The 24,549-nt window shown below is 43.6% G+C and overlaps 2 protein-coding genes across 2 annotated transcripts; one reads left to right on the forward strand and one right to left on the reverse strand.

Annotated features, from left to right (window-relative positions):
* Positions 1-1,642: 1,642 nt before the first annotated feature.
* On the forward strand, positions 1,643-23,927 carry CAVIN4 (caveolae associated protein 4). The gene is made up of 4 exons (XM_060253656.1): positions 1,643-1,778; positions 1,960-2,118; positions 9,588-11,800; positions 23,268-23,927. Exons 3-4 carry the CDS (start codon positions 11,366-11,368, stop codon positions 23,913-23,915), a joined length of 1,083 nt encoding a protein of 360 aa, XP_060109639.1. The 5' UTR covers positions 1,643-1,778; positions 1,960-2,118; positions 9,588-11,365; the 3' UTR covers positions 23,916-23,927.
* On the reverse strand, positions 20,205-23,018 carry C14H2orf76 (chromosome 14 C2orf76 homolog). The gene is given in 4 exon segments (XM_060254490.1): positions 20,205-20,268; positions 20,270-20,327; positions 20,528-20,787; positions 22,951-23,018. Coding segments are annotated over 4 exon segments (450 nt in total).
* Positions 23,928-24,549: the final 622 nt, after the last annotated feature.

Here is a 24,549-nt window from a genome sequence, read left to right on the forward strand (position 1 = left end):
GAGAAGATAACCCCACTTGCGAGCTGGATTACAGCTCTGGGCAGGCTGGTTTTGACCTGCGGGTTAGACACCCCTGTGTTAGAGAGACTATGAGTTCAACGGACTATGGTTTCTGTTCCTGGTTTTCTGTGTATGTATCTTGCCATGTTTTAAGGGGAACATGAACAGGTTTCAATCTCAATTCCAACATCTTTTTTCAAATTGATTGCCAGAAGCAAAAGAGTGGAAAAATTTTCAAATGACAACATTGTGCGAGTGTTGGCTTTGGGTCAGGAATTGTGTGTCTTTTCCAGGATATTTTTGAATTATTTTAAAAATATTTTTTATTTCTCCACATATCATTCATAATTAATTTTTAAATATACTAGTTTTAATCTCAGCAAACCTATTCTCCAAATGAATAAACTGAATTTAGTTTTCACAGTATTTGTAAATTGGACTAGTTCTGCATTGAGAAGACACAAAAACAGTGGGGTGGGAGGGGAATGGGAAGCACATTAGTTTTTAATATTGCTGTATTTTACAGCTGTGATATAAAGTCAACTGTGTCCCCCAGGCCTTTGTATCATTAATTATCATTAATTCACTCGTTTGGACTTGAGGACAAAATGTTCTGGAGTATTAGTTGTGTATTTGATTGTGATCCTACAAACTAATATAAATACAAACTAGGGTCACTATTTCAGTTGATAAATTTAAAAGTGGGGAACGGGTGACAAGAGAGAGCTCTTTTCTAAATTAAACATTCCATAGACATAATTATTTCCCACGATAGTCGTGCAAGATACACTGTGAATTATTTTTAACTATTGGACAGTTTGCTCCCAGTCCAAAATGTTCCGTTAGTTAAATACTGTATTTCCATTCATTTCATATGCCTTTTCTACATATGAAAAGGCATATGAAATGTGCCCGTTTACCCATAAAGTACAGTTTGACTTGATGTTATATATTTTCATTAGGTTTTGGAATTAATATCACTTGGTTTTAAGCAAGTGGCATCGTGCTGAGTCACAAGTAATCAAGACTGTTGCTAATTTAATGGCCTGCTTCAGAACATGTTTTCTAAAACACATGAGAAAAATTCAGACCCTGGAACTGTATTAAGTTTTAATGTCTATGTTGCCTTTCATCCTTCTTTGAGTGCCATTGGATTATATGAAGTCTCTCTATGTCTTCAGTCTTAGGGATGTTTAATGAAACAAAAACCTGAGGATGGCATTATGACTGGGGCTTGTATCCTAAGCTCCACTTCTGCTTGTGGAAGAGGAGACTATGATTTTGCCCAATTTCTCTCCTCTCTTTGCAACACTGCCTTGTCTCTGGGGATCCACTGGGGGGCACAATTTCAGCCTTCATAAATTCTGTTGTATTTCTTTACTAATCTTATAATATGATCCCATCAGTTTATTTTTTTGAAGGGTATTGATCTAGAACTTTGCATTTCCAATATTTCATGTGCCAAAAGTTCTGCAGTTTTATTTACAAATCAAAATGGGCCTTCTCATTGTAACCGAAAGTCTTCTCTGCCTGAGAGCTGAGCAGTTTGGATTTTTTCCCATGGAGAGAAAGAGATTTTTCCTAAAAAAGAATATGCATTCGTGTGAGTGATAAACATACTAATGTTCCTTTGTCATTTGCTTTTATACAAAAGATGCAAGTGATCAAAGAGAAGACATCTATATTGGAAACCACATTCCTTGTTCAGAAAGCTTCAATGGCTACTGCATCCATGGGAAATGCGAATTCATGTATTCAACGCAGAAAGCTTCCTGCCGGTAAGTCAAGGGAACACAGAAAAACATCATTTGGGAAATCTGCTGGGTTTTTTTTTAGTCTGCTGTGGTGTTGACTGCCTTCATTGACTAGAATCTTTTCTTGTAATTTCACTGTTGTAGTAAAACACTGTTGGTAAAATGCTGAGAAGACATTCTAGAAATATTTCTTCTTCTCTTCCAGGTGTGAATCTGGATACACAGGACAACATTGTGAAAAGACTGACTTTAGCATACTTTATGTTGTCCCTAGTCGGCAAAAGCTCACACACGTCCTCATTGCAGCAATAATTGGAGCAGTCCAGATTGCCATTATTGTGGCCATTGTAATGTGCATAACCCGGTAAGTTGCTAGAAAAACCATGCCAGAAAATGCTTGTGCCCTTTTTTTCACTTTTAGTTCTTTCGTATTGCTATAGAAACCTTGGTATTTTGCCTCTTCACAGCCTAGATTCCTATAGTTTCCAGTGTGGGCTCCAGGATACAGTTATGGGTACAGCTACAGAATTTAAAGGTTTGGGATGTGTTTGTGTTTGAAGCTGCTACATTTGAAATGAGAGAATCCATAAAGCTGGAGTGGCTAACAGTGTAAACTGTGAGATGGGAAATCTGTAGCTCAGATGCCACTTTGACCATGAACTCCTCAGGTGGGCTTAAGCCAAGCCAACATACACATCTTATTGTGACTATTAAAGTGAGTGATAATAGATTCCTAGAGAGACTTTCAACTGTTGAGACCCTAAGATTACAGGCATCATGCCAGATGAGAGCATGAGAGAAAAAGGACCAGAGGTGGGCTTGTAGAGTCCATAATCTAGGTGACAGCTGAATAACAGACATACTTTCCCATATTTCAGGCTCTATATTGATCATTTTTACTGACCTGTTGTAGAGATTACTGAGGTAATGTCTGTGAAGTGCCTTTGAGATACGACTTGCCCACTAAAGATGGCCTCATAGCAGAAGAAGTTTGGGTCACCATGCTTCTGGCACATCTCCAGAGATGGAAGCGATCAAGAGCCAGGATGGGCCCTTGAGAAAACCCCCACACAGATTCCTTCTGCTCTTTTCTTGACACCTTTGGAGAAGAGAGAGGGAGGGTGTCAAGTCGGCTGATTCAATAACGAGACCTTTTTGATAAAAAGTTTCTAGTTTATTGATATCATTGTTCTCGACTACTCAGAGAGATTGGAAGACTAAGGAACATACAGCAAAGTGAAATCATATAAGGCATACTTCAAAAGGATTCTTTAGGGAGGGGGCACTATGCAGGCCACATTCACACATTGATGTTACAATTTCGTTCTCAGGCCTGTTGGCCTTGGACGAGAAACCTCCCCCGGTGCCCAGCCTGAGAAGGCACCACAATCTCTTTCACATATTCCCATTTCAAAGCAAAACTACATAACAAAGGAAGGGAGGGGGGAGAGGAAAGTTCGAGCTAGCAGCATTGGCATACAGTGTGTCTTTTACCCAGAATGCTTCCCCCTGAACCAAAGATGGAATACAGACTTGACCAGAGTTGAAGCAGACTTGACAGAGGGAACTCGTTGGTCCTTAACAGAACAAGTTCCATTACTTTATTAAAATTTTGGTGGTCTGCCTGTGTGGTGGACTGGGAGGTCCCTGTGAATTGGAGCAGTCTGCACCTAGAGTCTCGGTGTCTCATTGGTGTGAGAGTGCTCCTTGATGGCTTCCTAGGACAGGCTGTGTGTCCTGACTATGCCTAGGCCACATCCTATGCAACCAACAAGACAAAAAACTGCTGCTGCTGCTGAAATAATGACATTTGCATCCTAAGGCAACATCCTATAACATGCCGAACTAGCAGTGAGTGCCGTGTGTATGCTTGGATTGCTCTTTTCACGTGGTGGGAGGGAGGAAGCAGTTTCCACAGATGGCTGTACAATGTCTCATACCATCCCAGGAGTAACAGACTGCCCCATTTCCTTTGCATTAACTGAAATCAACACAAGAGCCATCTGGGGTGCGGTGAGGTGGAGGCAGCAGAGCTTGGTTAAACTCTGTGGTGTTTAGGAAATCATTGGAGCGCATAATGTTTGTTATTTTTATTAATTAAAATTGATATATTCCACTATTCTTCTTGGTTCAAAGTGGTTTACAGTAATGATGTAAACCTTACAAGTTGAAAGAAAACAAAGTACTCCCCCCCCAAAGATGTTTATCAACCCCCCTGGCAAACAAACAAGGCTTGGTGCGCCTCCTGAAGATCTCCAGCAAGCCGGCTCCCCTCCCCTCCCCTCACCTCTCGAGGGAGCCCCTTCCACAGAGTGGGAGGAGCCATGATGGAAAAGGTCCATGTTCTGGCCAACGCCAGGCAGGCCATCCTGAGGGTGGCAGCTTGAAGGCTATCATTGGCATCATGGGAGGAGACGGCCCTTCAGACATGTGGTCCTCAGGCCATGAAAGGTTTTTAAGGTCATAACCAGCAAAGTGAATTGAACCTGGAAACAGTGTAGTTCTTTCATAATGTTCATTGTAAGTTTGCATCAGCTAGCTCCTGACTAGTTCAGCTGTGGCATTCTAGACCAGCTGCTGTTTCTGGGTTGTCCTATACTAAAGTGGGAACAAAGCCAGAATGAGGAGTGTGTAAAGGAATGGGATGCAAAGAGTCTGGTAAACCTCCTGAGGTCCAAACCAGCTGCTCAGTAAAAATGAGGAGAAAATTGTTTTGCTATGCTTGGTTTTGTGTTCTGCTGATACTCCAACTGCTCACGCTCCGTGAAGCGGCCTGCAGATTATAGAATGAGAAACATTGAGTTGCTTTTGCAGTGGGTAAGAAGCAGGCCCTTGGCTTCAGAATTTGCAAAGGATCGGATGGATCCTCTTACATATGCTTACTTAGATGCAGTTGATTCTGAAGTAAGCCTTTGCAGGACTGCAGGCTGAATTTGCCAGAATTTGGCTTCTGGTTTGTAGCAGTTGAGATTCTGCCCTCCTCCCTGCCTCTGCATCAGGCACAGCAGGACACCCTATGAGGATAGCGAGGGAGGGGGAGGGGGAGACCTGGCTAAGTCAACAAGCTGCTAATCATGGTTAAAATATGGAGGATAGGATTCCTAGTGACTCTGTGGTGAAGACACTGCAGGCCCTGCTCCCACAGTGGAGGGCCACGACCAGTTCCCACAGCTGTTCACTTTGGGACTTGAGCTCCCGATGGAAGGCAGACGGAGCCCCGACCAGGATGGCTGGCCTGATCTCACCAGATCTTGGAAGCTCAGCAGGATTAGTCCTGGTTACTGTGTGGATGGGAGGCCCCCCAGAGAGCCTGGGGCAGAGGCAGGCAAGGGCAAACTGTCCCTAAATGCTGTTGACACTTTCCTCCTCTTCCACCATCCCCAGGGCAGATGGCAGATGGGCCCAGGAAATGGTATGGCTAGCCAGTTCTGGAACTCTTGAGAGCTGCAAGCAATCGGGAGTAGCTCAATATGCCATTGTTCTGAAATCTGCATATGCAGCCCTTCAGCTAATTGGTGGCACTCATAGCTGTGAGGCTTTGCATGCATTACTGATTTTTGTAATTTTAGGTTGTAATTTTATGCCCAGCCTGTTTAAAACAGACCAGGCAGCTAACACTAATCACAGAAAAAGCATCATCGTTTGCTCACCCACTAGGCAAACTAGGCATTTGGACTCTCCCGCCCACACCCAAGTCTAATGTCTACTTTGCCTTCCCCTCCACGCCACCGTCCCCCTCCCCCTTCTTGAGGGAGCGCTCAGTGAGGCTTGCTCGCCCCTCACGTTCAGAACCACCAGAAGTGAGGGGGTGCAAAGCTCCAAAGAGCGCTCACTCAAGAGAGAGGGCGGAGATGCCACGTCTAAAAGGGTAGGGGCGATTCTAGTGGTGCTCCTTTGAGCGCACCAGGGTGGGGGGCGGGTGTCAGAGTGCAGTGCTGCAGAAGGGAGGGGGCGGTGGCTGCCCAGCCTGGGGTGTGCACACATGTGTGCCTAGGGCTCCCATGGGGAAGGTGGCAGACAGTAAGTCTGACTGGGGTGCCACACGCCCTTGGGCTGTCCCTGGGTGCATCACACTCCTATCTCACCACTTTGCTGAGCATATTTTTTTGTGTATGTGGCATGTTGTCACTTTTGACAACCCTATGAATTAATGACCTCCCCCCCCCCCAAAAAAAAAAACCCCATCCTACAATGGACAGCCTTCCTCAGGGCTTGCAAATGAAAGGGGGCATGGCTTTCTTGCTTGAGTCAATCCATCTTGTGTTGGATCTTTCTCTTTTGCTACTCCTTTCAACTTTACCTGGCATTCTTGTCTTTTCCAGAGAGTTTTGTCTTCTCATGATGTGACCAAAGTACAGTAGCCTCACTTTAGTCATTTAAGCTTCTTTGATTTAATCTTGAACCCATTTATTTGTGTATGTATTTGTTGAAGTATCTTTACTCCACCTTTCACATTGGCTCAAGTGTGAAGCCTTCTGCCAGTATACGGAGGATGGAATAAGGGTTACAGTGAACCTCCTCAAGAACCAGCCTCAAAATTAATATACCACTTAAACACTATTCACAACATTTGATAAATCTACAAATTTTCATTGAATAAATTGCAAATTATAAGACAATAAGGAACGAACACCCACACCAACAGTCATCTAGCAACAAATTAATGTCCAATATTTCAATAGTAGGGTGAAGGTGAAAATTCAAATGGTAAAGTCTTTCACATGAGATTGAGATCATGTTTCAGAAATCTGCCTGGGAGATCCACGCTCCACAAACTTTTTCTTCTGAACAGCAAGGCACAGGAAGTAAAATGCGAAGCGGTAGTACTCAATCCACGTTTCGCTACTGCTTTTACGAGCTTTCCAAAAGAATAATTATTTCCAGTTTAAGTGCTGTTGCTTTCATTAACATTCTTTTGGTAAGGAGGATGGCTGGGTCTACCACAGAAATGGTGCAGTCCTGCAAACTGCCTCATTGACTAAACCTGAGTAGGATTGTAAGTGGACCTGTTTAGATTACCCTCTAAGCCAGTGAAGTCAAGACACTGAAAAATACCAACATGAAAAACTCCAAGAAGCAGAACATTGTTAGGTATGATCAGGGCTCTTCCATAATAAGTGTTGGATCCCATGGATCCATTATTCTCACTGCAGTACTTCCCTCCAGCCAAAGGAGCCATCCCCTGATCTAAAAGGCTCACCATTTTGCATCCTGGGACAGGCTCCTCCCCGAGGAAAACACTGCTGTTGGGATCATAGAGTTGGAAGGGACCTCCAGGGTCATGTCCAGAAGATAGCAAAAAAAAGCCTCCAGGTCCCCTGGCCAAACTGACATGAAGAAAAAAAAATCTAACTCCAAAGTAGCCATCAGCATTTTTCTGGGCACGTAAGAACTAAGCTCTGATGCAACCCTTCCTGCTCGCCTTCTTGTCTGCGTGGGTTCACAGAATCAGTATTACTGTCAAATGGCCATTTAGCTTCTGTTTGAAAACCTCCAAAGAAGGAGAGCCTGTTCCGCTGAGGAAACACTCTGTCAGGAAGTTCTTTCTAATATTGAGCCAAAAACACTTTTGAATTAATTTCAGCCCCATTGGTTCTGGTCTGACCTTCTGAGGCGTCAGAAGACAACTGCACACCATCCACTATATGACAGCCCTTCAAGTACTTGAAGATGGTGATCCTGTCACCTCTCAGTCATCTTCTTTCCCAGCTAAGCATCCCCAGCTCCTTCAGCCTTTCCTGGTAGGACCTGGTCTCCAGACCCCTCCCCATCTTTGTTGTCCTCCTCAGGACAAGTTCCAGCTTCCCTTCTTAAATTGTGGCGCCCAAAACTGAACACAGTACTCTAAGCAGGGCTTTTTTTGTAACAGGAACTCCTTTGCACATTAGGCCACTTCCCTCTGATGTAGCCAATCCTCCAAAAGCTTACAGGGCTCTTCTTCTACTGTAAACTCTTGGAGAATTGGCTACATCAGGGGTGTGTAGCCTAATATGCAAAGGAGTTCCTGCTACAAAAAAATGCTGACTCTAGGTGAGGTCTAACTTGAGCAGAGTAAAGCAATACCATCACTTTGCGTGATCTGGACGCTGCTTCTGTTGATACAGCCCAAAATCACATTTGCCTTTTAGCTACTGCATCACACTGCTGACTCATGTTCAGTGTATGGTCCACTAAGCCCCCTAGATCCTGTCTGCAAATACTACTACCAAGACAAGTCTCCCCCATTCTATAACGATGCATTGGATTTTTCCTACCTTTAAGCAGAAGTTTACATTTATCCCCGTTAAAATTCATTTTGTTTTAGCCCATTTTCTAACCTGTCTGTCTTCTACCATATTTGCTACCCCTCCCAATTTAGTATCATCTTCAAATTTAATAAGCATTCCTTCTATTCCTTCATTCAATTTGTTTATAAAGATATTAAACACAACAGGTCCCAGGACAGATCCCTGAGGCACTCCACTTGTCACTTCTTTCCAAGAGGATGAGAAACCATTAACAAGTGCTCTTTGGGTGTGATTTGTCAACCAGTTACAGATCCACCTAATAGCAAAAGGGTAAATTAAAGGTAAAAGCACCAAGTTGTTACAAACCCATGGGGTGACGTCACATCACAATGTTTTCTTGGCAGACTTTTTATGGGGTGGCTTGCCATTGCCTTCCACAGTCATCTACACTTTACCCCCACCAAGCTGGGTACTCATTTTACTGACCTCGGAAAGATGGAAGGCTGAGTCAACCTTGAGCTGGCTACCTGAACCAAGGTTCCTCCAGGATCTAACTCAGGTCATGAGCAAAGCTTGGACTGCAGTACTGCAGCTTCCCACTCTGCCTAACAGTAATAGGACCCAAACCACTTTTTTACAAACTTGTCAACAAGAATATTATGCAGAACCTTATTAAAAGCCATACTGAAATCAAGATAAACTATGTCTACAGCATTCCCCTAATCTAGCAAGGGTAGTAACTTTATTGAAAAGAGATAAAGTTAGTCCAACATGACTTGTTCTTGAGAAACCCATGCTTAGTAATCTCAGCCATCATTTCTAAATGTTCCAGGACTGATTATTTGATGATTTGTTCTAAAACTTTCCCAGGTATAGACATTAAGCTGACTGTAGTTGCCCGGCTCTTCCTTTTTCCCCTTCTTGAAGATGGGGACAATGAGACTGAATCGATCCAGTCTTGTTCTTGCACACTCCCTTGGATCATTCTTCTTGAAACCAGGGCTAGAAATGACTTATGTAAACCAGTGTAGTTGAAGATGCCCTTTTGTTCCTTCACCAGCCAATGCAGAAGCACAATCAGCAGACGCATGGTAGCAAACTGCAAATGGCCGACATGTGTGGCTTCTACAGCAGCAGGGCTCAGTGGTGAGTGGGTCTAGCCTCACTGCATTCTGGCTGTTTTGTGCTTGCCAAGGAAGAGGTGGCAGCACCAGAGGATACAAGAAGGCACAACGCCATTTGCATTCGTATCGGTTACTACAGAAAACCCAAAGACAGTCCGTTTCTAAATAAAAGACAATTTCTGTGGGGAAAAATCCCAAAATTGAGAGTGTAAACAATGAAGCAGTTCCAATAGGTCGATGTGTAAAAAATATAAGTGGTCAGACAGTATAAACAAATAATACAATGGATTTTCTGTAGCAGCAGTTATAAATACAAATGGCTTTGTGTCTTCTTGTGACCTGCATACCTCTTCTTTTCTGGTTTTCAGAGATGTCGCCCTTTTCTTCTTTATTTGTGTGTAAAGAGAACATTAATTGTGGAACAGTCTTTTAATTTTACAGTCACTTAAGGAATAACTCTCTCCTTTTGCTCCCAACAACAGGAAATGCCCAAAAAACAACAGAGGACGGCGGCAGAAGCAAAATTTAGGCCATTTTACTTCAGATACATCATCCAGAATGGTTTAGCATAAGTTTTATACCCACATTGACCAAGTGATGTACATTTTTATTGTCTTTTTTTTAAATAATGGAAATATTTATTTCAGAGGCCTTATTTTTGGACTTTTTGTGTGTGTGCATTTGTTTTTATTCGAAAAGTAGCTGAAACTGTGGACAGCTCAAGTAATTTCTCATTTTACAATTTGGAGAATACAGTAGTTTGATTTTTCGATACTTGTTTCACACGCTTATAACAGACTCATGGTTTACTTATGGAATGTAATGGTTTTTGGAGAACAGAGACATTTCGTCAGTGGTTGTGGAAGAAACAAATGGGGCTGGTGATGTTTTCTAGGGAACTGCGCCTGACCGAAGGGGTAAAGATGTTTACAGCCTACTTTTCTTACAAGGAACTAGAAGACACTGTGTTTGAATACCGTAGATATTTAAATGTTTTTGGAAGTTTAGTAAATGATTTTTTTAGATGCTGCCAATTGCATGAATTGTGAAGATGTGTACTTGTATGTAGTTGTAACATATTTATAACATGTATGGACTGGGTCAGGGCAGCACTATCTTCATAAATATCTGACACTTTATTTTTAAACTGTAAAAATTGATAATAATATACATTTCATAATTGGAAAAATTGCCCAGTAAAGCAGAGGCCATTTGTGCTATGGAAACAGGTCTTGGTTAGACTTGTGGGTTGTTTTTTAAAAAACATTCTGTTGAAAAATTAGCCTCAAGCGATTGGGGTCCAGTCTGCAGTGATCTTTGTTTAAACTACTGTCATATTTATTACAGTTTTTTCTAAAGAGGTACCTGTTTTCACATCAGCAAATTTAAATTGTATAGTCTTTGTGATTAAAATGCAAAACAAAACAAAAAGAAGAAAAATGATTAAATGGCATTAAAGATTTGTGCTTTTGTCTAGACTATTTTCAAAAGCTAAGATCGTGTCACATCCAAATACAAGTCTTCTAGTCGTAGGTATTATATTAATAGAATGTTAGTAGTTGTTTGGATGATACAGAGCTAAAATGTAACTAGGGTGTGTTCCAGCCATTCAGCCTGTAGTTTTAGGCTTTCCAATTCTGCATGTAGGATTGAATAATCTGTTCAATAAAAAGGATTTCAATATTTGAACTGGAAAGGCATGTCAATACAGTGGTTTCCAACAATATTCCAACTGTTCTGTGTGTGTTTATTCATTGCTGGAAAGAAAAGCCTTTATGGCTTGAAGGGAAATGGCAGAATTATTGTTCTGTTTGTTATTTTTCAAATAGCCAGAAATCTTTTGGAAAACACTGAACTTCACCCAAGCTGCTACTCAAGGAAAAGGCTCAATTAAAACAAAAAAGCAACAGTGGATCTTAACAGTGCCAGTTCTCTGGATTTACTAATAAATTGCTTAGCTAAACGTGGATTAACTTGAATTAATTAATTGGTACAGAAACACTGTTTGTTGTCTGTATGTTCCTTTCCTAGCATTGCTTCCTAATTTTAGAGGCTTCATATTGCAGAAAGTGCTTGAACAATCAACACACGGGTATTTTGTAGTTATAAATGTTTGCCAAGTCACTTGGGTGGAGTTTCAGACCCTCCTTTTGAACATTCCCCTAAAGGCAGCTGTCGAGCAAGCCTCTTGCCCTGGTGCCAGAATTGCCCTGTTGAGGCTCGAACGGCTGTCGTGAAGAAAGCTTGGATTTCAGCTCCAATGAACCAGCTGAAGGTAGGCAGCATGGATCATCATGAAACCACCGTGGAGACGGGCAAAGTTCACCAGAACCGCCTGTCCAACCTCCCGGACGATGATGAGGAGCAAGATGCAGCGTTTACCATTGTCCGGGTCCTGGACAAGGTGGCCACAATTGTGGACAGTGTGCAGGCCAGCCAAAAACGCATTGAAGAGAGACACCGAGAAATGGAGGACGCCATCAAGACCATCCAGATTGACCTGCTGAAGCTTGCTCAGGCTCATGGCAGTACTGGGTACACTGTAAACAAGCTGCTGCGGAAGACCCGCAAAGTGAGTGCTCGCGTCAAAGAGGTGCAGGCACGGGTGGAGAAGCAGGGTGCCAATGTGCGGAAAGTTGAAGCCAAGCAAGAGGAAATGCTGCGGAAGAACAAGTTCCGCGTTGTCATTTACCAGGTAAACAGGCTTTATGATAACAGCTGGACCAACCCCCAGTTGTGTAAGCAAACCAGAGAAAGAGAGATCAGCGTGTGGTGGTGTTTTAAAAGTTGATTTCTGCCTGTGACTGTATTGCAGTGTGAATCTCCTGGTGGCGAGGCACTCGGTCTATTGATAGTGTCAGGTGGCTTGTGTGAGGCTGCCAGCACAAGATTAAGTGCAGGTCTGCAGGGCCTCTCGGAAAGGCCATCTGAGGGAGTCATGGCTTCCAGAGGATTCCAGCCCTGTTATTTTTTGACCAGCTTAACTAGAGATTTAAATTTCAGCATTCCTTTACACAAAGTAGTCCTTTCCCTGGATTGCATTTTTTTTAAAGCTTGTTTATATGTTGTTTCCTAAATATTGGCTGCAGTTGTAAGTTGCACTGTGTGTATCCCCTCCTTTCCATACCATATGTACTTGTAGATTTTCCCCTTTAGCTTATTATGCTTCTTGTTTTCAGGATTCTTCTGGAACAGGGCATCTTGCAATGAATTACCCAAGCAGGGTTTAGCAAGATGGATTCCCTGCAGTGGAAAGAAATCAGACATTCTTGTGCTAATTTTCAAAATATTCTTAAGGGCTTTCTGCGTGAGAGAGAGGAGTCTTAGAAAATGCACATCCATCTTATTCTGCATTGTGAAAAATGCCTTGATGCAGGGATGATTTCATTGATGGGAGGGGTTTCTTTTTTAGACATTTTGAGGACGTTCATATGAACAAAGAACGTGGTTTTAAACTATAGGAAATTACTTTAATTTGCTTCATGCTTAGCCAAGGAACAGATTCCAGATGAGAACTACAAAGCTCTGGACATTCACTGAAAAGGTGCTGTGGAATTAATGAATAGCAGTTGGCCCAATCCAGGCCAAGTTCAGCCCTTTGAAATCCTACTTTTTCAGTGTGAGAGCCAAGCATGCGTTTCAGTCTCCTCCACTGAAATCTGTGCTTACTTTGTCTGGAGAGATATTCACTTATTACATCAAAATTTCCTTATAGCAATATGTGGGTTAAAATGGACAGACTTGGGAGTGGGGGGAGAAAATTAGTGGATCCACAGGATCCAACTCCTTGGCCTTGAATCGTCACAAAATTCTAAAGAGGAGGATTCCCCATGTACAGCAATGGCACCTTTCTTCTAAAATGGTACATTTGCTGTATATGCTGGGTCAGTGCAATTAAATGTGCCCTTTTGTTCACCCGGAAACCATAATTAGGAATAGTTACCAATTTTCTGAAAATTAAAAAAAGCAATTTGGATGACATGTAGTCAGCATTAGCACCATAAGGAGGTGTGCAGACAAATTCTAGGTGAGTTTATTCAGAAGTTAGTCCCACTAAGCTTGGTTGGACTTACTTCCAAGTAAGAAGAGATAGGATTGCAATCTTAGACTGTGATCCTATCCACACTTTCTCTTTGACCCTGAAGCTTAAACTGAAGTAAACAGCATTGATGTGTTGGAATTCTTTCCCAGACAACCTTGTATGGAAATGAAGGACCCCTCCCCCTCCCCCTCCCCAGCAAGTGTAGGGCTGCCAGACTCCAGCTGGGGCCGGGAGATCTCCTGGAATGACATCTGCTCTCTCGCATGCAGAAATCAGGTCCCCTGAGGGGAAAAGGCTACTTTGGAGGGTGGGCTCTGGCATTATAGCTTGCTGAGGTCCATCCCTTCCCCAAGCTCTGCCCTCCCCAGGCCCTGTCCCCAAATTGCCAGGAATTTCCCTACACAGAGCATGTGTGGAAACATGAGGCTGGAGCCAGTCCACTAGGTGAGGTGCTTCCCTCTTGTGGAAAGGGCTTGGGAGTGTCCTGCATCAGGGGAAAAGGTAAAGCACCAGTCATTTTCGACTCTGGGGTGACGGCAGACTTTTTAATGGGGTGGCTTGCCATTGCCTTCCCCAGTCATCTACACTTCCCCCCAAGCAAGCTGGGGACTCTTTTGACCGACCTCGGAAGGATGGAAGGCTGAGTCAACCTTGGGCCGGCTACCTGAACCAGCTTTCGCTGGGATTGAACTCAGGTCATGAGCAGAGCTTAGGACTGCAGTACTGCAGCCTTACCACTCTGCGCCACAGGGCTCTCCTCAGCTCACATTAGGGAAAGTCTCCTACTAATGTAGGAAGTCATCTCTGGCTGCAGAATAAATCCACAGGATTCAACTCCTTGGCCTTGAACAGCGCAGTCTTCAGAAATTACACCCTTCTTTGACCACTGAAGTCAGGAGGCATAGTACGGTGAACTCTGCTTAGGATAGCCCTGCAAAAGTGCTTAATTTTGGCTGGCTCTTGTCCATGGTTCCATCGAAATCAGTGAGACTGACTTGCAAGCAAATATATTCAGAGTCAGGTTGCAAAGTAATTACAGCTCGTGTTTGGATATGAAGACAGACACTTCCTCTGATAGCCTGCTCTGCTTCTAGCCCTAGTCTGTCTCCCCAGATGCAGTGCAGGGCCATCTGCAATAGTTGTAAAGTGATTGATGAATGTGAAGGGCTGCTATTTCTTTCAGATTCTCTGCAGATTACATACTCATAACAATTGGAGGTAACTGGAAATATATTTATAGGGTATTAGGCAAAACTGATTAAAATACCTGTTGCTTCCTTTTGGGACAACTAGCAGGTTCCTCCCACCCCCACCGATGTGTCTCGTTTGCTGACATGCGCTTGTGGGGGGGATGCATCCTCACTGTATGGAGAGGTGGTCTCCAGATGGGCCTCCTGGTGTGGCTGTTGGCAGGAGGTTCAAGAGGGGGAGGCAAGGGGTGGGGCAAGAACTGTATGGGGATTTGACTGGATACCAGACTTGCCAAATAAGGTTGGCCACTGCTGGGTTAGTGGTAGGGTTGCCAGCCTCCAGGTGGGGCCTGGAGATCTGCTTTTACACCTGATCTCCAGCTGGCAGAGATCAGCTCCCCGGGAGAAAATGGCTGCTTTGAAGGGTGGACTCTGTGGCCATGTACCACGCTGAGGCCTCTCCCCTCCCCAAACCCCGCCCTCTCCCAGATCCACCCCCAAAGTCTCCCAGTCTTTCCCAACCTCAACCTGGCAATCCTAATTAGTGGTAATGTGGGGAAAACAAGGAAAAACATGCAACCACCTGGTTTCCACATCAACTTACCAGGGTTTATGGGTGTTTATTGGGGACGCCATAATAGACTATGTTAATTGTTCAAACAAGATCTGCCACATGGCATAAAAATATAAAGAAGGACCATCTAAGAGCCACATATCTGGCAAATATTACTGCGTAAACTTAGATCAGCATTTACAACTCTGCAGTTTCAGACCATGCCAACAGAATACCTTCTGGGGCAATACTCTAAACACCTCAAGAACAGCATATCTGTATTTGCAAAACTTCTCTGGAGGAATTCTTCCATTATGTTATAGTTTGCCCACTGTATTCAGAACCTAGATGCAAGTTTCTGACTGAAATAACAAATCAATTGTTTATGGCTTCTGATATGGATAAGCTAATACTTATATTATCAGATATTGACCCTATGGTTTCTTATAAGGTAGCACTTTTTGCTCTGGCTGCTAGTAAAATCAGGGCAAAAGTAATTTCCAGCAGACAGTAAGTTGTTAACCAGACTATTAGAGCCTGACTATGGAATCACAGGGTTGCTGTATGTAAATAAGATTTTGAATAATTCAATATATTCATCTTAGAGTTCTTGACTGCTTTTAACCTGTTTGTTGCTGTAACTGAAATTGCAATAGCCAGGGGTTTTATGCAATAAATTTTTACTGTACTATTTAGCATGTCTGTACTGTACAGACATGCTAAATAGCACAGTTTGTGCCTGAGCAGCATCTGAACTAACGGTTAATTGTATTTTTGACAAAACTTCTGCTTGATCATTGGAAGAAATCAGACTATGCTCAAAAATCAAATTTGCATTGGTTGCTAAATCAAAAACTATATTGCACTCACGTATTTAAGCCTTATAAATTATTATGCAGAGGATGTTGTGAATGAAACCTTTCTGTCCTCCACACAGGCCATTCAGATTGTTCTGCTTTCCTCTTAGCTAAAACGAAGACCCAATAAATGTTTTCAAACAACTGTTTCTCTTTTATACAATCGTGCATAAAGCTTACATAATAATTGAGGATTAAACCCAAAATTCTGCCTGCAATTCTGTGATTCTGTTATGGATCCTGTCCAAGCCTTCCTCTATGTGAGACATATTGAAAATATGGAAATTGTTCCCGGCTGGGTCCACATTTTTCAAGTTGGTTTTATTCACGTTGGGTTCCACAATAAGCTTCTATGCTGAGGAGTGAGTTGGAAAAGTCCCTTCACAAAACCAACCTGACAGGTGAGTTCTCCGGTCCCTGCTCCTGTCTCTGAGCAGCCACCAGCTCCATGGACATTTGTTGCCAGCTTGACACGCCAGTGTCCCCCCAAGGGTGAGGGAGGATCCATAGCAGGATTGTAGCATTGCAGGCAGAGTTCTGGGTTGCAGCCCCAGTTCTTCTTTGTGGAGTGCAGCTACTGTGTGTTCTCAGTACTTATGTGAGCCTTTGTTGCCCTCTTATATCACTTAGTGTGGCTGGAATCTCTTGGGAAGGATTTGTAAGAAATAAGATTTTGCCTGTTGATGTATTTGAGCCCATTATTGTTGTTTATTTATTAAATTTGATTAATCTCCCCATCTTGGCTAGTGCCAGCTCTGGGCGATGGACATCAGTAATACAACATACTGCAAAGTGAAGAACCTTAAAACAGCATAATTAAAACATTTCATAAACCCAATAGCACCCTGCTACTTCTATATAATTCTAGACTATAGGCGTAATATTGGCTGGGAGGGGGCAGATGAGGGTGCCAGCTAGGCAACTGTTGCTGTCCCTAATCGAAAGCCTGGTGGAACATCTCTGCCTTGCAGCCCTGCAGAATTTTAAAAGGTCCTGCAGGGGGTTGGGGCCAGGACTGAAAAAGTCCTGGCCTGTGTCGAGGACAGCCAGACCTCTCTAGGGTCAGGGATCAACAGGGACACAGCGGAGGAAGCAGCCCACAGATAGGTCGGGCCCAAACTGCTCAAGGCCAGTGTTCCCTCTAAGCTGAGTTAGCATGAGCCAGCTCACAGATTTTAGCCTCCAGCTCACACAACTCTAATTCATGCAGTAGCTCACAGCTTTAATGCCAGTAGCTCACAAGATTCATTTTTTGCTCACAAGGCTCTGCATCTTAGAGGGAATATTGCTCAAGGCCTTAAAGGTCAACACCCAAACTTTGGATCTGACTTGGAAGCCAGTGTAGCTGGGGCAGCACAGGTTGAGTGCTGTTTGTGGCTTCTGCATTCTGGACCCATTGGAGGTTCCGAGTCAGTCCCAAGGGTCGGCCAGCATAAGGCAAGTTACAGTAGTCTGATCTGGAGGTGACGATTGCATGGATCAGAGCGGGACAGGTGGAGAGCCAGCTGCTGAGTCTAGCAAAGAGGAAAAAACGCCACCTTGGCAATACGTGTAATGCGGGCCTCCATTGTAAGGGGGGTATTCCGTGTCACTTCCCAAACTCCAGACAGATGGTGCTTGTGTTAGGGGAGCCTCATCGAGAGCTGGTAACCAGTTCTCCAGCCCCAGCCACAGAACCTACATCTTTGATGGGCTCAGTTTCAACCTGCCCTTTCTTAGCCAGCCCACCATGGCCTCCAATCTCTTGGCCAGAGATTCAGGGACAGTGGCCAACTGGCTGCCCAGTAACAGATACCAGCTGGGTGTCGTCTACATATTGGTGACATCCAAGCCCGACACTTTGTGCCAACTGGGAAGGGGGCACATATTGATATTAAATAACGTTGGGGAAGGGAGGGCCCCCACACAGCAGAGAATATCTGGCGGATCCATTTCCCCCCTGCACCACCCTCTGTCCCTGACGGTGGAGGAAGGAAGGAAGCCATTGAAGGGCTACCCAACATATCCCTACGTTGGCAAGGCAGTGAGTCATAAGGTCGTAATCGATGGTATCAAATGCTGCCGTGAGATCTAACAATAACAGCAGCACCGCCTGACCTCTGTCCAGTTGTCTACAAAGATAATCTGTCAGGGGGATCAGTACAATCTCCATCCCGTGGTCAGGGGGGAAGCCTGACTCGAACAGATCTAGCGCCAATGTGTCCTCCAGGAAGCCCTGAAGTTGCTCAGCTACTGCTCTCTCAATTACCTTGCCGGGAAACGGTAGATTTGAAACTGGATGGTAATTGGATGGATCTAATGCAGGGGTGGGGAACATCAGGCCTGAGGGCCAATCACTTGGTCTGGCCCTTGGGGCTTGCTGGGGCATGGCATTGTGAAGGACTTCTGCTGGGATATGTGGGTGCCTTTTAAGGTCTGCTGGGAGCAGCTGAAGGGAGGGTGGTGGTGGGAGCCAGCTACCACCAGTTCAATTTGCACGTCATTATCTCAGATGGTGTGGCCTAATATACTAATATTAGGGGATGTAGTCCAATATGCCTGGACCTAGGCATTTGCCTAGGGTGGTGGGTCAATGTGTGTGTGTGTGTGTGTGCTGAATTAGGCTCTCCCCACGTGACTTCAAATAGAAAAACAATTATTTGCATTAATTTTGCTGGTCTGAATCGTTCTCCCTTAGCAGAGCATTGTTTTTTAAGCTGATGATTTTGTATGGCCCGCGAATGATGTTATAAATATCCAAATGGCCCTTGGAAGAAAAAAAGGTTCCTCAACCCTGATCTAATGGATCCAGAGTTTTTTTTTCAAGAGCGGTAGGACCACTGCTTCCTTGAGACCCTCTGGAAATATCCCTGTTTCCAGAGTCAGGCTGATAATTTCCTCCATAGGGCTCCAGATCCTTATTGTTATCACTCCATATGTAAGCCTTCTGCGCTGTTGTATAAAAGAGACAGTTATTTGAAAACATTTATTGGGTCTAAGTTTCAGTGCTTAATTGTTGGCTTCTTGGATCATTACACTGATATTGTCTTTTTTTGTAATCTCTCTTAGCTGAGGCTACATCTCCATTCATTTAATTTATTTGGATGGTTTTTGTGACAACTGCAGGACTGAAGAGCACAGAATGTGCATTTGCTAACTGCCAAACATCCCAGTTTGTTCTGAAGGCCTGGCTTGTCTTCAGCATGAACAACAAGGGAGCAATTTGAAACAAAACAAACATGGGACTGAAACGAGGATCAACAACACCCATGCAGGGCTGGCCATTCACTGTAGTCTGCTGCTGCTGCCATATTGGATGCATCTGAGTAGCGTGTGGGTCTGAGATAACAGAACCAGTTTGCATCCAGTGGCACCTCTTCTCTTTATTCCCTGAGAAGCTCCTTTATCAACAAAGCAGCAGAAGATTCACATGCCTCGTTTTTTGCATACAAGGGCTAAAAAGACTGAAATGAATTTTGCTATTGCGAGAGTGATCTTGTGGCTCAGGTATTTGGATCAAAGCTCTCTTGGATCATATTGATCAACCTCTGGCCCAGACTGAATGTCCCCAGTTATGTATCAAATGTTGTATTGTGGGCAGAATTTGGACAAATATCCCTGGGAATAAGAGCATGGCTCTATGCCTTCCAGCTGAGAAATTGTTCAGTGCTGAAGGTGGCATGCTAGCTGCTCTGAAATGGGATACCCATAAATCGGTTTGGATGAAAGTTCTGGATGAGAAATTGACGTTGGAATGTCAGCCAATTATATTTCTGATATGGGCAAATCCAAAGTGTTTTCTGTGATCGAAAAGCATGTCCTAAATACTGATTACAGTCAGGCCTCATTTTGGGCAGGAGCTCACAGGAGTGAACCTTTACATTTTATTGTGCTCTTTCTTTCTTACCCCTCCTCACCAAATATCTGATTCAGGGCTCCATGGTTCAAACCCCCTGTGAGTATTTTGCTGAACTCTTAAGATTTGACAAATGTTCTGATATTTTTCCCCACAAAAAATGTGAAAATAACCAAAACATATAAAGCAGACCGATGGAAATCTTCATCCTGCCACTGTGGCCACATAGGAGAAAGTAATTTAAGAAGTATGATGGGAGTAAGGTTTTCTTATGACAATTTTAATTCAAGAAGCATTTTAAAGTAGCTGCTGAGCTGATATGATTGAGTACCCCTTCCGGTGATGTCAAGGGTGTGTGGCATATGCAAATGAGTTGTGCGAATGAGCTCTGGTGTCTCTTTTTCTATTAAATGACCCCTGATTACAGTGGTACCTTTAAGGCCCACAAGTTTAATTCTGGGTATAAGCCTTCATATGCATGCACCCAAAAGCCTACACACAGAATTAAGCTTTTAAAAATATTTAATAGACACCTTTAGGGTTCATTAATGATGACAACAAAATGAGGGGGAAATGCTCACACAAAATCCCGGAGGCGGCTTCTCTCCAAGTCTCAACATCTTCACCAGGCTGCAGGAGGACTGGCTTATATTTTCCTGTAATCACTCATGCCAAAAAATGCTAACTGTTTCATGTGCTATTCCAGCTGCTTTCAGGATGCTGTCCTCTGCCAAAATAAGTTTATTTATTTTGATTTGATTTGATTTGTATCCCGCCCTCCCCGCCGAAGCAGGCTCAGGGCGGCTCACAGCATAAAAACACCACAGAAGTTAAAACAATACGTATTATAAATCATACATTCTATAGAATTGTTCATTCAATAATTAAAACAGTCAACGTTTAGTTTGGTGCTAAGATCTAGATGTTATATATTATTCAGTTTGTCATTGTCTATTAACCTCACAATGAGTTCATTGGTCTTGGAGCCATGCGCTTGGTGAATAATCTTCATTGTGTAGTGTCTGTATTTTTTAAAGGAAGGCGGAAGTCCTGTTCTTACTGACACATTAGTCTTCACAAACGCAATAAGCTTCAGTACAGTCTGCTCCAGGTCAACACCACAATACATGACAGGTTTGAAATTCCAGTGCTTAAAGGAGTGAACCAGCTGAACAGTAATTGCCATGCCTTCTGATGATACGCGACTCAGAAGTTACTTTTGGCTGCAGTCCAAAGTCTTGGGCTCTGCATGGTGCTACAGGCTCCCGTGTATTGCCTCAGCCAGCCCACCAATGTCATATGACATAGTCTCTTCATGGCTCAGAGTGTTAAAGCTGCAGTACTGCAGTACTGCAGTCCTAAGCTCTGCTCATGACCTGAATTTGATCCCCGGTGGAAGCTGGGTTTTCAGGTAGTCAACTCGAGGTTGACTCAGCCTTCCATCCTTCTGGGGTTGGTCAAATGAGTACCCAGCTTGCTGGGGGAGAAGTGTAGATGACTGGAAAAGGCAATGGCAAACCACCCCGTAAAAAGTCTGCCATGAAAATGTGAAAGCAACATCACCCCAGAGTCAGAAATGACTGATGCTTGCACAGGGGACCTTCCTTTCCTTTCCCCCACCCACACCAAGTTGCCTTTTCTTACCGAGACGCTTCACAGATTAAACTTTGTTGGTCTTAGAGGTGCTACTGGACAATATATTCCATGTACTTTATTCAGATACTGTCCAAGTTCATAGTGCCCCTACCTGCCCCTAAGTGTGTATATGCTTTTAATAATTTCTCTATAATGGGAAGCTTGGCCGTCAAGTCACTGTGACCACATGACATTTTATTTCATGAGGTTTTCAAGGCAACAGACGGGTGTGTGTGTGTGTGTGTGTTTTGCCTCTGCACAGCAAGCCCCCCCCCCCCCAATACTGACCCTGCACCCTCTGAGGAGATCAGGCTGCTCTGGGTTATTCGGGCAGCAATATACTTTTAGACATATTTTATTTTAAATGTTGTTTTAATGTTTTGATGCTTCCTGCCCTGTGGTGGAAAGGCAGCATAGGAATGTTTTACATCAATAAATAAATGTCATAGCGATGGCAGAGTGGGGCAGGGAATCAGTATGCATTCTGTTTCCATGCACACAACTCCAATTAATCATAAGCAAGTGGTTATTTAGGAATTTGGTGTAAAGCTAAACATTTGACAGTGCAGCTGAAGTCCTAAAGATGCGCAAGCAGAAGGGCTCTGAAAAGGCCCAGAAGAGAATCTTCTGCAGGATGCCCACAAGGGGGCGAGGCAGAGCACAGCTGCTCTCAACACTCCCTCCCTTCTGAAGCATATTTAGGCCACATCAGAGTTTTTCTTCTGAATAATTTCTGGTTCATATTTTTCTGCATACCCGGGAAGTCCCCCAAGTCATAAAGACCCAGCTGTCTTGTGCTGCTTTCAACCCCTCTCCTGTGTCCAGCCAGTGTCCTGTTAGTGATATTTGGAAGCAACTCCTAGGGAAATAGATAAGGCTTGCTTCAAAGTATATGGCTACAATGCAATCCTGTGCACAACTAATCTAATCTAAATGGAATTATTTCAACAATTAAAGTACTTAACTCTGTTGGATCAAGCTGCAGCTATGGTTAGGATAAGGAAGTTACTCGTCTGTTTACAATGACCACAACGTAGGGGGAAGGTTTCCTCTTATTTGAGAATGGTAGATCACATTATAGAAGCTTTTTGAAATAAATAAAAGTATCCATGTGCACAAAGATGCAGTGCGTGTACACACACATGTGCAAAACTGTTCCCACAGAGTGTGGACTTTGCTGACTGGTTCTATCAAAGGCTAGATGAGAATGTATATTGGCAGCCTCTATTCTTCCAAGGCTTAAGCAGCTTCCAGTAGTTGGTGCAGCTCCAAATACAATTTCTTGCCTGTATTGAATGGTATGTGAAGTAACCATCAGTTACCAAGAGGATTAAGTCTCTGTTCTGTTTCTGTGACTTGATTTCTGATTTCCAATATAATTAAAACCAGCAACAGCCAATGTAGTTATATTAGCCATGGTTCACTGATAAATCATTTTCTTTGAAACCACAGACCCCCGTACTCCCAGCATTTTCTGTTCCTTCTTGGGTATGAATCCCCCCCCTCCCTTAACTGTTTTAAAGTATTGGGACTGAAGGAAATCCATGAACAGGCTCTTGCAGGTTTTTGCAGATGAATTCAGTTGGGTTGGGGAAGGGTTAACACTTTCTCCTCCCCACCTTTTTGGGGCGGCTATCAGGTCATAGTTGGCTTATGGTGACCTTGTAGAAAATGTTCAGAGGTAATCTGCCATTGCCTGGGCTCCTGTAGTAGTCTCCCATCCAAGTACTAACCTGCTTAGATCAGATGATGTCAGGTTAATCTGGCCTATCTTGATCCCCTCCCTAGATCCCTTTTCCATTTCAATTCCCTTCAGCCTATGTGTGTCTCCAGGGGGGAAACTAATGGCTTCACAGGGCTTCATGTGTTGAAACCGGAAAAACTGTAAGTGGAGGGAGCATGCAGGGGAAATGACAGCCTCACCTCTCTAGCGATGCTGAGGAGACACCCTTTATCCTTTGCCTCTTCACCCTTCATACACAAGATGGGGGGGGTTTTTTGGGGGGGGGAGTTGTGCTATAAGACTGACGTCCTGTGCTTTCATCTGCAGGAGGACATTCCATGTCCGTCATCTTTATCAGTGATCAAAGACAGGACAGAAGGGGGAAATCTAGAGGACGCCTTCTGTCTTCCTGATGACCTCTCCTCTGACGAAGAGTATTATATAGAAGAAAGCAGAGCATCTCGGTTTAAGAAATCTGGCATGAGACGCATTAACAACATTAAAAAGGCATTTTCCAGGGAGAACATTCAGAAGACAAGGCAAAATTTTGGTAAGAAGGTGGACAGACTTCGAACAAGAATAGTGACCCCAGAGAGGAGAGAGCGAATCCGGCAGTCAGGAGAGAGGCTCAGACAATCTGGGATCAGATTCAAGAAAACTATATCCGAGGCAGCCCCAACCAAGGAGACATTCAAGAAGAATAAGAAAATGAAGGAGCCAATGACAACTGAAGAGCGAGGAAGTGTCCAGGATGCCAGCACTGATACAGCAGTGGACAGCAGAGAGGCTGAACCCTTCACAGAGGAAATCTCCTACACTGAAGTGATAACCAAAGTGAAGAAAGACAGGGGTGGGAACGCCAAAGGCCCTTTGCAGGCAGAGAAGAGAGCAATTACTCCAGAAAAAATTGTGCACAGGCCAGAAATCAAAGAAGATGAGGATGCCCTTCTACTGGATCTGAAGCCAACCGCTTAAGCAGGCAATGCCTATCCTCCTCGGTGCCGCTGTGGTGGAGGAGCAATCCCTCTAACTTGGATAGATTTAGACTGGTTTCAAATGTTCCCTGAGGTAATTCCTCCCACATTTCCCCAAGAGCCTTTGCATTATTGTGAGACACAATCTGCTAATTTTGAGAGATAATCTGCTAATATGCTGTCCGCTTGTGCCTGTCATCTCATATTGATGAAGAGTACATAGAAATTTACCCAGCATTCCCCTGGGCCTGTGTTTTACATGGAAGGTTGAGAATGGGGGCTATACTGTCCTTCAGGTAGCTTGTCTGCCATGATTAGTCTTCTTGCTGAGAAATCCCTGATAAACGCCTCTGGTGCCCAGGAACACAAATTTGGAAACCACTGATTTAGAGAAATATGTGTTGATTACTGTCCTGTTATTTGTGGAGAATATATGTATATACTGTTTTAATTTGCAGGCAATGGATTTTCTTTTTTTCATCACTTAATATTGCACCAATAATAGAAATAAAGAGCTGATCTGCTGAGATGTATATGCATCAATGCCATTTATCAACCCCAAAGGGAAGGGAAATCCCTCCTGCCCGTGTTGTAATGACCTTAAATTCCCTTAGTGACCTTCTACTTTATTTTAT

Source organism: Heteronotia binoei, chromosome 14 (assembly GCF_032191835.1).
Source record: "Heteronotia binoei isolate CCM8104 ecotype False Entrance Well chromosome 14, APGP_CSIRO_Hbin_v1, whole genome shotgun sequence".
NCBI lineage: Eukaryota > Metazoa > Chordata > Lepidosauria > Squamata > Gekkonidae > Heteronotia > Heteronotia binoei.

What these genes read in the sequence shown, in the direction of transcription:
- CAVIN4 (XM_060253656.1), top strand. Translation starts at nt 11,366, where the DNA reads ATGAACCAGCTGAAGGTAGGCAGCATGGATCATCATGAAACCACCGTG. An exon ending in TCCGCGTTGTCATTTACCAG is followed by an intron (nt 11,801 to 23,267) that starts GTAAACAGGCTT and finishes TTTCATCTGCAG; the next exon opens with GAGGACATTCCATGTCCGTC.